At 48.2% G+C, this 13,726-nt stretch overlaps 1 protein-coding gene across 3 annotated transcripts in view; it reads right to left on the reverse strand.

Annotated features, from left to right (window-relative positions):
* Window positions 1-880: 880 nt before the first annotated feature.
* The window catches only part of ELMO3 (engulfment and cell motility 3), a 593,731-nt gene continuing 580,885 nt past the window's right edge, over window positions 881-13,726 (reverse strand). For 2 of the 3 annotated variants that reach the window (XM_069653880.1, XM_069653889.1), the window contains one exon: window positions 2,378-2,724. In XM_069653880.1, the coding sequence (XP_069509981.1) occupies window positions 2,512-2,724 (213 nt within the window). In that variant the 3' untranslated portion in view covers window positions 2,378-2,511. Of the gene's footprint in view, window positions 2,725-13,726 lie in introns of all 3 variants that reach the window. The other variant, XM_069653870.1, reaches the window with a different exon arrangement.

Below are 13,726 nucleotides of genomic sequence, written 5' to 3' on the forward strand. Positions count from 1 at the left end.
AAGGAAAGCATTGGTTTGGAGTTGAATTCTTGTGATTGAAGCCTGATACCTTGCATTCCGTCTTTTGGTGTCTTGTTTGTTGTTTTTAATTGTGACTGTAATAAAGAAACAATTTGCTTTTATAGTTAGAATTGATGGACCTTTGTTTTCTTGTTTTCGTAAACTGTTAAAGGTTTCTTTTGCTATTGGGCTTCATTACGATCCTGGTGCTCACGGAATGAAGGGGGCCGGTACGAAACCGGCCCCCTTCATTCCGTCAGCGCCGATTACGAGGTTCGCTTTGTGGGACCCGGACCAGACGTCTGGTTTTACCAGACGTCTTTTCCGGGTCCCGCGAGGGGAAGAGGGAGGTAATAACGGGCCAATAATGCCCGTCATTACCTCCCTCCCCATTCCCATTGAGCCCTATGGGGGCTCAAATGGGAATGGGGAATGGTTCCTGCAAGGAGGAATTACCGGGTCCTCCTATATCGGAATGACCCGGTTATACCTCATTGCAGGAACCCGTAAAGGAGCCCGGTTTGGAGGCAGCCATGGTGCTAATAGCACCATGGCTGCCTCCAAACTCGTAATGAGGCCCAATGTTTTTAGTTTGAAATCAATCAAACTTTTAATAAAAATTTAAAAATAAAAATTACATGAATAGCCAAATCACTGTAAAGCTATTTATCAACAGGGAACGAGGAGGCCGATATCAGTGGAGGGCTGACTTTCCATAGAGGGGAGGAAGCCACATGGGACCAGAGGTCTGACCCAGGAAATGCTGCACAGGAGAGGAGGCTGCTTCATCACACAGGAAGTTGTAGAGGCTTTACGGATGAACATGCCTTTGTTGGGGGAAAATCTGGAAGCACGATGCAAACACTGCACATTGCAGAGATATGTAAAATAAAGCTTTTATTCGCAATCATAAGACTTCCAAGCATAAATCAACACAGTCCATTACCAATCATCACATCATCCATAGATTATTTTCTATACAGTAGTTCTGCATTCATATGTTAAGTATTATGTACCTTTCACCATGCTGATAAGCGGGAACATTATAGGGGATAAACTCAGATCAAGGGATGGGCGTTTTAGATCAGAAGAAGTCACCATGATGACCAGCCCGTTTATCAGGATGAAGAAAATGCAAATAATGCACACTGCAAAAGTAAGATCACAATGATCTCCTGCGATGCGTCGCTTTCACCATTAGCAGCAAAAATGGCTTTTTACACACTGGATCTGATGCGGTCATTCTTGCGAGACGCCATTGTTTACAGATCTGATGCTGTCATACTTGCGAGACGCCATTAAGCAATGTCTGGGAGGAAATGTGGGGTCTATCACCGAATGTCTGTGCTGGAATATAGGCACCATTGCATGCCATCAATTAGCCCCCTGGCTGAAATGGTGGCCCCGTCATCCAGTGTTTGCGGTGCGTACTGGGAGTTCATCCATCTAGTGCCTTGCATTAAAAGAGGGCTCCATTATCCTGTGTCCTGCAAAAAAGGAAGGCTCCATCCTCAGTGCCTGGGGTGACATGGGACCAGTCACCCAATGCTTGAGCTGAAATGAAGGACTACTTATCCCGCGGCCGGGCTGGAATCGCGCTCCTTCATTTAGGGCTGAATCTGAAGATAGGTTCATGTATCAAGTGCTTGCTATGAAATAGGGCTACATCCAATTATGTAAGGGTAAAATGGCATCTCCATCTTTCAGTGCTGGATTGAAATGGGGGGTACATAATCTGGTGCCAAGGTTAAACAGGACAACCATCGTCCACTGCTTGCATAGGACTGGAGACTGGAGTGTGGGACGTTCACCAAAGGGCAGGAGTGTGTAGTGGCACTGCCTGCGCTAGATCCTGGGAGAGCCATGGCTGGTGTTTGGTGGTTCCACAGCCTGGGCTGGTGTCTTGAGGGGTACTGTCTGAAGGAGCACCAGTCCCGATGGTGCAGAGGGGTGGGGATTCTACTGCCTTGCCGGATGTTGGAGCTGTACCACCTTCTCATTGCCTGTTCTGCAGCGTGAGATCTCAGTCACTGATGAGAGGGAGCTATATAAAACATCAGCGTTCCCATTGCTGGTGCTTGGAAAGGCATTATCTAGCAAGATTCCTCCAAAGATTAAGACTATAGAATGATTTTACAGTCATCAGGCAGGGCCATGCCTAACATATGAGAAGTTATTCTTACCCTATGAAACGACTTCTGTCCAAACTTGCTGTAGGACTAGTGTAACGGGCAAGGCACTTTCCCAGTGAAGTCATTTCAACCTACGGAGAATAAATAGGCTTGAAAGTTATGATTACTGGTAGGCCATTTCTCCCAACATACTACACGAATGGCCCAAACCCCCTTAAGAGAGATTTGTCTTACAAAATTGATGGACTGACCTACATTACCCCCAATTATTTACACTTTGGTCTCATCTGACAAATCGCTGCTTTCCATGACTGGTGAAAAGGGGCCCCAAGTCCTGTGTTTCCGAGGGGTGATACCCCAGGGTGGTGGTGTTGGGGTGCTACTGCTCAATGTGGCTGAAGTCATAGCAGAAGTTGCAGTTGCTAGGGGGCTTGGGAATGGGAGGAGGTGCGTCCGGGATGGGGATATTCTCCAGGTCCAGCAGCCGCAGCTTGATCTCAGTCGACAGCAGGATGTCCAGGTCGCTTTTCATTCGCTCGCTTGACATCTCTCGGCCTAGGAGAATGTTCAGCCCATCTGTCCAGAGACAAAACTGCAGGGAGCAGAAACAAGAAAGAGGTTTCAGTGATAACCATAGGATGCGGTTTCATGTCAGAACAATCAAACAAGGAACCTGTGCAAATGTAAGGGCCACAGCCTTTGTTATGCTATCTTATTGGGTTCAATGTAGAGCGACAGTGTTGTCATTTTCATGGCCTTTAGCGCACAGAGAACCTCAAGAGACAGGCTTGGCTGGAAATGAAGTAGGAGTCAAGAGAGGAGAGCAAGGTAGTGGTTGCTGCAGTTTTGCTGTCTGCAGATCAGAGGACCCTAGCTCTGAGTGCAGGTGGGCATCTACATGTCTTTGGAGGCATGATGTCTGGTAAAGTTCAGCCTTGCCACAAATCTGGTGGGCATGTTTGTTATCAAGAGTGAGTTTGTGATCCATCTATGCATGTTGTGTGTTCTGAGACTTGAGGTAGGGTGTTTGACATTGAGTATTATAGTGGTGTGGAGGGATGAGGTGTTGATAGGGTGTGTGTCATAAAGGCTAGTTGGCGATAACTATTGGCTTTAGGTGAAGCAATGCCATGGGGCATTGCCACAGGCGCGGTATACTTATCTGGCCCATTAGTGCACAATGAATGGCATTGTGCATGACAGTTTCAAAATGGTTTACATTTGGGAAGTTTATCATTTCAAAAAGGTTGCAACATAACATTGCATGAGGAAAAGTACAACAAATGAGCAGAACATTGTAGACTACCTCTTAACAGTGTACATGGTAATGCTGTGGTTGCCATGTGCATGTTTGCAATGTGGTATAAGTTTGCTCTGTCATTTTCTAGTACCTGGTGCATGTGTGGCAGCATTCTATTGTCACATGACTAGATTGCAGATTCAGAGTTCAGGGCCTGGCATAGCTTGACCCGATGTAGCGTACAATATCCTAACCCTGCATAATATAGCCGAAGAACGCATAACGGTGTGTAACAAGGAATTAACTAGTACTGGAAAGGTATGAAAGACATTACAATACACAACAGTGCCTCCTTCACACACTCCTCCCGCATCTGTAGGGAGCTTTGATTTTCTCCAAGTGTGTCTTCTCTCATAAACAAATTGTACATGTGCATGGTCTGGCACTTGGGCAAGACAAGTGGATGAGCGATGGGTGGTTTTGTGGGAGCAGAGCATAGGTGATTATTTGATTGGCTGCGTAAGGCAGGCCTAAAGTTACCGTTGTCTGTGTGTATGTGCTCTGTGTGTGTTTTAAGTTCCACTGGGTGTTGGTATTAAGCCGACCAAAGCCAATTTACAGTGGGCAAATGATCGAAGGGTGTTTGTCTGGTGTGTTATGGTTTCATTGCATGTGTGTGTTTCTAGGGTCGAAGCCTGTGTGCATGCTAGTATAGGAGGCATGATGAGGTGGTAAGTGTCAGGAGATGTAATTTGTGAGTGAGTGTTTGATTTGTGTGATGCCTGTTGCTTGTAGTCAAAAAGGTAGGTGTTGGTTGCGAGTATAAAGTTGTGTGAATATTGATAAGTATACGAGATTGAGAGTTTGATGATAGCCACAGAATGATGTGCAACTCCTCCGGTCAGTCCTAGCCCTAAAGAAAACAGCAGCTTCCATGCTGGGAACTGAAAGTCCCTACTTGGAAAGAACACCAAAACTACAGTTCCCAGAATTCAAAGCGGAAGTTCAAAGGGCAAAGATTGGCCAAAGGTGTCACATGGTCACTTAGCATCAATGTTGGTTGCGTCTCCAAGTAATTCTTGTTAAAAGGCCCTACCAGCATCTTCGGAAATCTTCTGCACTCAACAAGCCACAGGTCCCAGCAGTACCATGTCCAATTCAGACCCTCACCAATCAACAAGACTAACACTCCCACCTTCACCATTGTACTGCAGGAGCCGCCATCCCTTGATCATCATGATACACTGTGACCCCAGCAACATCCGTCGTTATACACCCTACCTCAACATCAACTTAAGCACCTGTGTTCTGATGTTAAGGCGTCCACAGTTAGAAGCGCCTACAACGCTCATTATTTGCGGATTGCGTGCCTGAACCGGATGATTCTCGTTCACAGTGCAAGCCAGACTGTCCTTAAAATGGCCGGCACACCTCCAACATCCAGCCGAGATCAAGGCTGTGTACACGTTGCCTAGCAACTGGTGTACTTATTCGCCCAATCCGATCAGCCAGCAAGCGGAAGCCAGCCCAACGATTAAGGCCCTAGAACAAGGCCCTGTCCCGAGCTTGTCACGCTCCACCCCCAGCATCCACTGCCTCCCTATAACTAAAGCCTACTCCCTCTGCTAACGGGCAAGTTAGTGCCACTTTCGCACCCCCCCCCTATCTCGCCCTACAGCACCCACATCCCCTCTACTATAGCCTCCTACCTGCAACTGCTTCCCCTCAAGCATAGCCATACCGCTGCCTTAAGCGTGCAGGTCCATAACCCGCTAACGTTTATGCGCATTCCTACTTCTTGTTCCTCGCACCACACATTATATCTGCAAAAAGCTTAACTCTCGCCAGTGCGCCGTGAACCGCATTACTGCCACGTGCCACAAGTGCACTGTTACAGTTGTAAGAGCACCATGCCTCTCTGATCAGTGTGATTCCCATTTTCACTCCATTTCCTTGATACTAAACAAGTTAATGCTCCCGTCTTCGCCGTAAGTCATGCATTGATTGTCTCTTTTAGATTCTCCCTGCATCACATTTGACACCATCACTATGTCTTGAACCGTGATCCCAACAATATCTGACATCCATCGTTCTACACCCAACCTCAACATCAATATTCCATTCCATGTGAATTTTACAACAATTGATTTACTGCTGCTTATTAGCGCCTGATGGCCTTGATCTCGACTGTGAAGTTATGTGAATACTACCTGCAAATAATGTTTAGGAAAGTGTCAGAATGAACTTTGTCATTCTATAACATAAGATAACATCTAATCAGGCGGAACCCTTTACTGTGTAACTTTACTCTTGAATATGCCTATTAAGCTTCTTATAACACAATTTGGTACCATTATTTTTACATAACTATCATGTTGCTCTGTTGCCTGTATTGACACTCATACTGTGCACCCAGCTCTCCCATCCTATTCCCCAAGCCCACTTTCAGTTATACCTCCACCTGATCTCCCATTCCTCAAGCAGCCCTCCCACCATCAGTCTTCATGGCCAATCTACGGGCTGTCATGCTCACCATGGCCACTTTGTTACCACTTTTCAACACTATTGCACCTACCAAATCCCCCCCCCCCATTCGCTTCTAGCCAATTGCCTAGTCCCAATTCTGCAGACTCGGAGAGCAATGACTACCCTCTCACTCCTAGTCAGTGGATACTGCGTTATGCCACTAGGCCCACACCGAACAGACCATGCTCGACCACTGTCAGAAATGCAAGACTTGGCGCTTGCACCAAATCCAAAGACACCCAACGCTACAAGACTCCATTGACTAAATCTATTTCACTCAACTCTGACCTCCTTATTACAAACACTACTGCCCCATTACAGGCATCCAAGCACACCCGCTCAATACCTCCCCTGGCAATGGAAGCCTCTCACATCAAAGGAGCTCTCATCAATACCAGATCCTTGATTGCCCATACGCTAGATATAGCAGACCTCATCTCATCTAATAACCTTGACTTTTTAGCAGTCACAGAAATGTGGCTTCACCCAGCACCAGGACCTCCGTTACGCTAGCACTACCGGAAAACTAAACAATCATTAGAGCTGACAGAACAACCAGTGGAGGTGGTGGAGTTGCATTAATTGCCAAAAACCAACCTGGCCTCCGAGAATTCACCAGCCCTCCGATCGATCTCATCAGGAGAACTTCTCTCTGTCAAACCTCCCCTATCAGCTGCTCACACACTACTTATCCATCTTATATACAGACCACCTGGCCCCTTGTCCTCCTTCGAGGAAGACATTACATACCTCCTCACCCAGGACACCAAACCCATCTCCCAAATCATCTTATTGGGTGATCTGAACCTACGCATCCATGACACCCAAGATGTCAATACCACAGCCCTCGAAAACTCCCTCACAGAACTAGGCTTCTCACAGTGTATCTCCAAAACAACACACAGCAAAGGCAGAACCCTTGATTGGATAGCTGATCTAAACTGTAACACAAAAATCCTCTCAAACTCCTTGTGCGCATGGTCCGACCACCACGTCATATCTTTCGAGATCCATGACCTCAGTCGCCCATCATTTAGTGGTCAACAAGTCCCACCTGACTTGACCAGAAATAACCGCCTGATCATCCTAGAGAACATACTCCCTCTACTCCAGCCTATCACCAACCCCCATAAGAATTTAGACAAGTAGCCTGCTAACCTGGTAGACCTTTATAACCAGAACCTACTCCAAGCATTAGACCACATAGCTGCGCTCAAATTAAGAAAAGCCAAGCCTCCAGCACATTTAAACAAATGGTTTTCACTAGACTTGAAAGCCCTACGTAAGTCCAAAAGATGTTCTGAAGCTAACTGGAAAAAAAAACCTTGGTCCAGAACAAGGAAAACAACGTCTCCAACACCTATAAAGCCGCCATCTTGAAAACTAAAAGCAACACTTTCAATAACAGAATTCAAAACGCCAAGTCCAGCTCCAAAGTGCTCTTCTCCATCCTCAAAGAGCTGGAGTCACCTATCTCCCCGCCAGACTCGTGCAACAAAGACGCCCTATGGTGCGCCAACATCCAAAAGGCACTTCTAGACAAAATTGCACTATTACAAACGAAAATTGAAGCTAAAAAACTCAGCCTCGGACCTAGTGCCAAACCAAGTGAACTCCCCCTCTTCTCCTTCTAAATCCTGTAGCCCATTTGAATTTTCCAGTCACTACCAAACAGGTAGAAGCTATAATTGCCAGCCTTAAACCTTCTAAATGCCAGGGAGACATCTGCCCAGCTACAATCATAAAAGAGGGTGCAAAGGAATTTGCTCCCTTTATCACATCCTTCATTAATTCCGCTTTTGCCTCATGTGCTGTCCCAAAATATATTAAGGATGCCTGGGTCATGCCGCTTATCAAAAAACACAGTCTCGACCCCAGCATTCCAACCAACTACAGACCAATAACAACCGTCCCGTTTCTTTTGAAAATACTGGATAAAGCAGCCTACATTCAAATACAGAACCATCTTAAAACCAACAATCTTCTTGGCCTCCAATCCGGATTTAGACCTAGACATGGCACTGAGAAAGCCCTCTTGCACTTACAAATCCAGATGGATGAAGCTAAAGATAATGGAAATCCTGCCCTACCCCTTTTACTCGACCTATCAGCTGCTTTCGATTTAGTTGACCACAACATCCTAACCGCTCACTTGACTACAGCAGCCTCTTTCTCCACTAAAGCCGTTGCTTGGGTACAATCCTTTCTCTCAGAACAATTAGGGTCTTTTCTCCATCAGCCGCAGCAGAACCCTCTCCAATCACATGTGGAGTACCACAGGGTTCCTGCGTCTCCCCAATCCTATATAATATCTTCACAAAGCTTCTGTTTGACCATTTAGATGACTTGGGCGTCCCCTACACAAACTATGCGGACGACACGCACATTCTCATCACACTCACTTAAAAGCTAGATTCCAAGCTCCACTGTGAAGAGTTTTTTAAGAAGGGGGCAGAGAATTTGGAGGAGATCTGTGACAAATATGCACCTCTAAACTAAAAGCGATAAAAAAGTCTAAATCATGGTTTGGACCTGCACTAGCCCTTATGCGTAAACAGTTACGCCAGGCAAACAAAAGGTGGAGGATCTCCAAACAGGATAGAGATGCAGAGAAGGTGAAAGTCCTGTCTAAGGAATACAAATTATCTCTCTTCACAGCAAAAAAAGAGTTCCTCCAAAGACAAATTAAATTGGCAGGAAATTAAGCCAGAGCATTATTTGACGTAGTAGCAAAGTTCAGGAATCCTATGTGTATGGCAGCCCCTACCATTGCTTCCCAGGAACAGGCTAACATATTTAACAACTTTTTTGAAGAAAAGATTCTGGATATCCAGAATAATTTCTCCAAAGTGAAAATGGGAGAAAACTGGGAGGAACCCCCAGAAGAGCTAAAAGATCTAAGAGGGGAAGTTGAGAGCTTCCATTTTAAAAGCATTGATAAGGAAACTGTGCTGACCCAGATACTCCAATTGAAACCTACCAAGGATTTGGCATTCCCAATACTGGCGTGCACAGCCATTCGGTTGGCAGTAAATCGTGCGCCAGTTTTAACAAAGTTTAAAAATAAATACTTAACGGAGGGTTATGTCCCAAATGCCCTGAAGGAAGCATTGGTAAAACCTTTATTGAAAAAACCAAATTTAGATCCAACAGTGTTTAAAAACTACCGCCCAGTAGCTAACTTATGCTGGCCGACTAAGATCCTGGAAAAATTGGTCTGTGGCCAATTTCAGGACTTTGTGAAGAACAAGAACATCCTGGATGAATGCCAGTCGGGGTTTCGGCCCAATCATGGAACTGAAACAGCCCTATTGGCACTCCAGGACGATCTATTGGAAGCCGCAGACAGAGGAAGATCTACAATATTGTTAATGTTGGATCTATCTGCGGCGTTCGACACGATCGATCATAAAATTATTCTCCAACAGATTGGGAGGGTGGGAAGAGCCTCAGAAGTAGTGGTAAAATGGTTCAGCTCATTTCTGAAGGATAGGACCCACCGGGTAACACTGGGAGGGTTTCTATCAGAGTTATTATGGCTAAAATGTGGAGTCCCACAGGGATCAGCACTGTCACCATTGATTTTCAATCTATACATCCAGCCACTATTTGACATCTTACGGAAGTATGGATTGAGATTCCACTCTTACGCTGACGACACCCAGATCTATGTGGAAACAGAGAACATAGAGGAGGCCTTTGGAAAAATTGATCAGTGCATGCAGGAAATTAAAAAAATGGATGGCATGCAATCAGCTGCAGCTTAATGCGGCCAAAACAGAGGTAATTCTATTCAGTGCAGGAAGTAAGCTGAAGGCTGAAAAACAAGAGATAACCCCACGGATCCTAGGAGAAGATATCCAGTTCTCAAAGAAAGTAAAGAATCTGGGATGTATATGGCAGGAAAACCTAGGCAGTGAAGCTCAGGTAGGCGCCAAGGTGAAAGCCGTATATTATTCATTACGCATGCTCAGGAATGTGCTTCTGTTTGTGGCAGCGGAAGACCGTGCAGTGGTTGTGGGGGCGCTGACTAACGCCCATCTCGACTACTGTAACAGTTTATTGACAGGGATCCCCAACAAACAGATGATGAGACTCCAAAGGGCACAGAATGCAGCTGTCAGGCTGATAACCCATTTGGGAAAAAGAGATCATGTGTCGGCCTCACGGATATCTCTTCATTGGCTGATGGTGGAAGATCGGGTAAAGTTTAAGATGGCTTGTCTGATGCATAAGTGCTATTATGATCATGCACCAAAATATCTGAGTGCCAAGATCCACCCTCTTGAGCTATCCAGAGATCTCAGATCGGGGGGTAAATGCTAATGTACATACCCCAGACTAAACAGATCTCAAAGGGGCACAGGAGGTTCTCGGTCTTTGGCCCAAAGGTATGGAACCATCTACCACTTGCCATCCACTCATGCTCATCGCTGGAAAGCTTAAGAAAGGCACAAAAAACTTTCCTCTTTAAGTAAACCCAAGAAATCTATATGCCAGTCACTACATTGTGAATATTTTGATCACACTGATTGATACAAATCTTAGTAAACATCTGCGCCCAAATGCAGTTCAGTCTGCTAGGTGCCCGTTAGAAATCTTCAAAATCAAAATCACTCACAGGTTCATACGACAAAGACTCCACATTTCTAAACTAGATATAACTCAGAATTCAAGCCTGGATGGCCGAGCATGGTCTTTGTCTTAATGATGACAAGACCGAGCTACTGCTTTTCGGCTCCAAGCAACACCTCAACAAGTTAGATCCCCAATACACCTCATTCAACATTGATGGGAATTATATCAAAGTGTCAAAGGACGCCAAAACACGAGGAGTCTAACTAGACTCCACCCTCTCCCTCTTCAGACAAGTCAGCGCAATAGTCTCAGCAACTGCCTACACCTCCAAATTAATAAACGCTTGCAGACCTTTCCAGTCCACTATCAGCTGCATCACTCTTGCAAGAGCACTCATACTTTAACTGGACTAGTGCAACACTTTATATCTATGCACCAGCAAGCGAAACCTAAATAAGTTACAAGTGTTGCAAAATAATGCCCTCAAATCAGTTCTAAATATTCCTCGCTCCAACCACATCTCACAAGCGGGACGCAACGCTAACTGGCTTCCGATACGGGGGGCATGGCTAGCCAGCCATGTAGAAGGACGGGAGGCTCCCATGGATCCGACCATTATCCTGAGAATACCTGCCCTTTATACTGCAGAAACCCTACTCAAAAGGCAGACACATGCATGGAAAACTAGCAGCATGCGGCGCGTGTAAAAGGAGCTGAATCTGACCTCTGTGGTAGGAGTTGCCCCAGGGGCCGAGAAATTCACTGACCTGACTGACTCATATCAAAATGGCCGCCACACCACAGAACAAAGGATTCGCCCGCTGAGCGTTGCAACACCATCGCAGGGGGCTCCGGGCGCGAGGCGGCGTCCTGCAACTTTGAGCTGGGAAGCTAAATCGGACAGCGCAACTGAGGCGCTCTGGCTGACAGAGCTCATCTGAAGCTGTGCCCCCGCAGTGGGGGGCATCCAGTTCCCGCAGCCAAGTGTTGCATTGGGGGCCTGTGGGGGCTCCCAAATGCGCCTGCAGACACCTCAGGGGTGTCGGACCTGAGCGCAACATTGAAGCAACAACCAACCTGGCACACACATTCAGGGCTGCTGCAGACGCCGAATCGGAGGTTAATGCAGTGGACAGTGCACCAGCTGCGATGGCTGTCCGCAGCAGGTCCCCCCTCCCCTCGCACAGGATGATGTGCCTCTTGCGGGGGCAAATGGTTCCGGATGCCTCATGAGGGGGGTGGCGGTGACATTGTAGCAGTGCAGACGACCACTGTGAGACCCTATACCGGGTCCTGCACTGCGTCGCGTGCCTCCTAATCATATTGATGCCGGGGGCCCTCGCCAACATAGGCTGCCACTGCGAAATACCGTGGACAGTGAGGCATACCCAGGCGGTGGGAAGCTGCCACCTAAATCACCTCCCCCGCAGCCGTGCTGGCTGAACATGCACGGAAAAGCTGGCTCTGCCCCAGCGCTTGTGAGGGGGGGCCCCATATCTTGCAGAGCGGTGTGGGAGCTCAGCGGGGTTACCGCATAATGGAGCATACCCCCGGAGCCCAGCACACGAAAGGCCGGGCATAACGTGGCCCCAACATCCTTGGCGGTAGCTGCGTGTGTGGCCATGAGAGGGACACCAGGCACGGGCTGACAAATACCATCGCAGAGGAGGATGTAGCGACACACAAACAAGTAAAGCCTTGCGGGGTCTGTGGCCCGCGTACCAGCTGGGAACGGCTGCCTGCGGCGGAGCACAGGAGGACATAATCAATGGTGGGGCATAGGGCTCTGGATGCTTGATGAGGGGTACGGCAGCGACACTGCACCGGCGGCGAAGACCGCCAGTGTGCCCTATACCGAATCCGACACTGCGCTGCATGCCACGCGCCCACTGACCGAACCGAGGGCGGGGGACTGCGCCAACAAAGGCTGTCGGCGAGGGAACACTGAAGACTGTGGGGCATACCCCAGGCAGATAGGGGGACACAAACAATTTGTCCCGTGCGGGGTCCTCAGGAGTGGTCACAGCACAGACCTACAAGCGATCCCCAAGGGCGGGCTGGAGTGGTGCCGGCACATGAACTGACCCGCAGGGACTGCCGAACTGGCGCGCTTCGGGGTCGCTGTGGGCCAAGCCCTCGTGCCGAACCCTATAGTAGGGAGACCAAAAGACATAGGCCCACCTCAGAAGGTGGGAGAAGAGGCCCTGCCGAAATATAAGGTTGCACCCCTGCTGCACCGCACCGGGACACCCCCACTGGAACCCCGCCAGACAAGTCACCAGCCAGAGCACAGAGAGGCGGCGCAGAGTTGCGTGAATAAGCAGAGGCGCCCACTGGGGAGGGCGTAAATAAACCGAACAGACCAGGGTAGCAATATAGGGACACACAAACCGGCTAAAATAGACTCAGATCCCGGGCGTGAGAACTGGGGCCAGGGCACCTGTAAGCGACAGCGGACAGCCCCCACAAACTGTGGAAAGCACCCGACAGAAGCAAAAGGCCACAACACAGCGAGCCTAGGCCTCACCCACCCGAAAACTGAATGGCATCCAATCAGCCTAAGATGAAGGGGAAACAGTCTACAATGGAAGACTTCACGAAAACCCTGCAATCATCGGAGGGAGCCAGGAGCAAAGACAGAGGCGCCCAGATGGACGTTCTCTCCCCCCCACCCCCCCGAGCTCAGGGAGACCAACAGATCCTGGAAGCCATTGCAGACTTGAAGGGGGCGTGGGAAATGAAACTGGAGGCTGCTATGGCCACCCTGAAAGTGGCGCTGGAATCCAAAATTGATGCAGTACAAATAGACCTGAATCTCCTGAGACAGGATGTGAGAGCAATAGCGGAGCGCACAGGCGAATTGGAAAAAGAAGTCAAGACCAACACAGCCGCCTGTGCGTCGCATGCCTCGGAGATCCACACCCTGCAACAACAAGTCGGCAATCTGGAAAACAGAGCCGAGGAAGCCGAAGGACGGGCACGCAGAAATAATATACGGATCGTGGGGCTCCCAGAGGGAGAGAAGGGCTCACACCCCATGGGGTATATAGAGTCCATGTTGCTGCAAGAAATAAAAGGGGGGAACCCTAACCCAGGGATTTGCAGTGGAGAGGGCGCACAGGGCCCTGTCAAGAAGGCCCCCCCCCCCGGGAAGCAGTCCGAGAACCGATCATAGCCAAAATATTAAATTATCACGACAGGGAAAGGATCCTGGAATACTTTCGGAAGGGAGGCACGATCCAAAGGTCAT

Source organism: Ambystoma mexicanum, chromosome 1p (genome assembly GCF_040938575.1).
Source record: "Ambystoma mexicanum isolate Mex_15411 chromosome 1p, UKY_AmexF1_1, whole genome shotgun sequence".
Lineage (NCBI taxonomy): Eukaryota > Metazoa > Chordata > Amphibia > Caudata > Ambystomatidae > Ambystoma > Ambystoma mexicanum.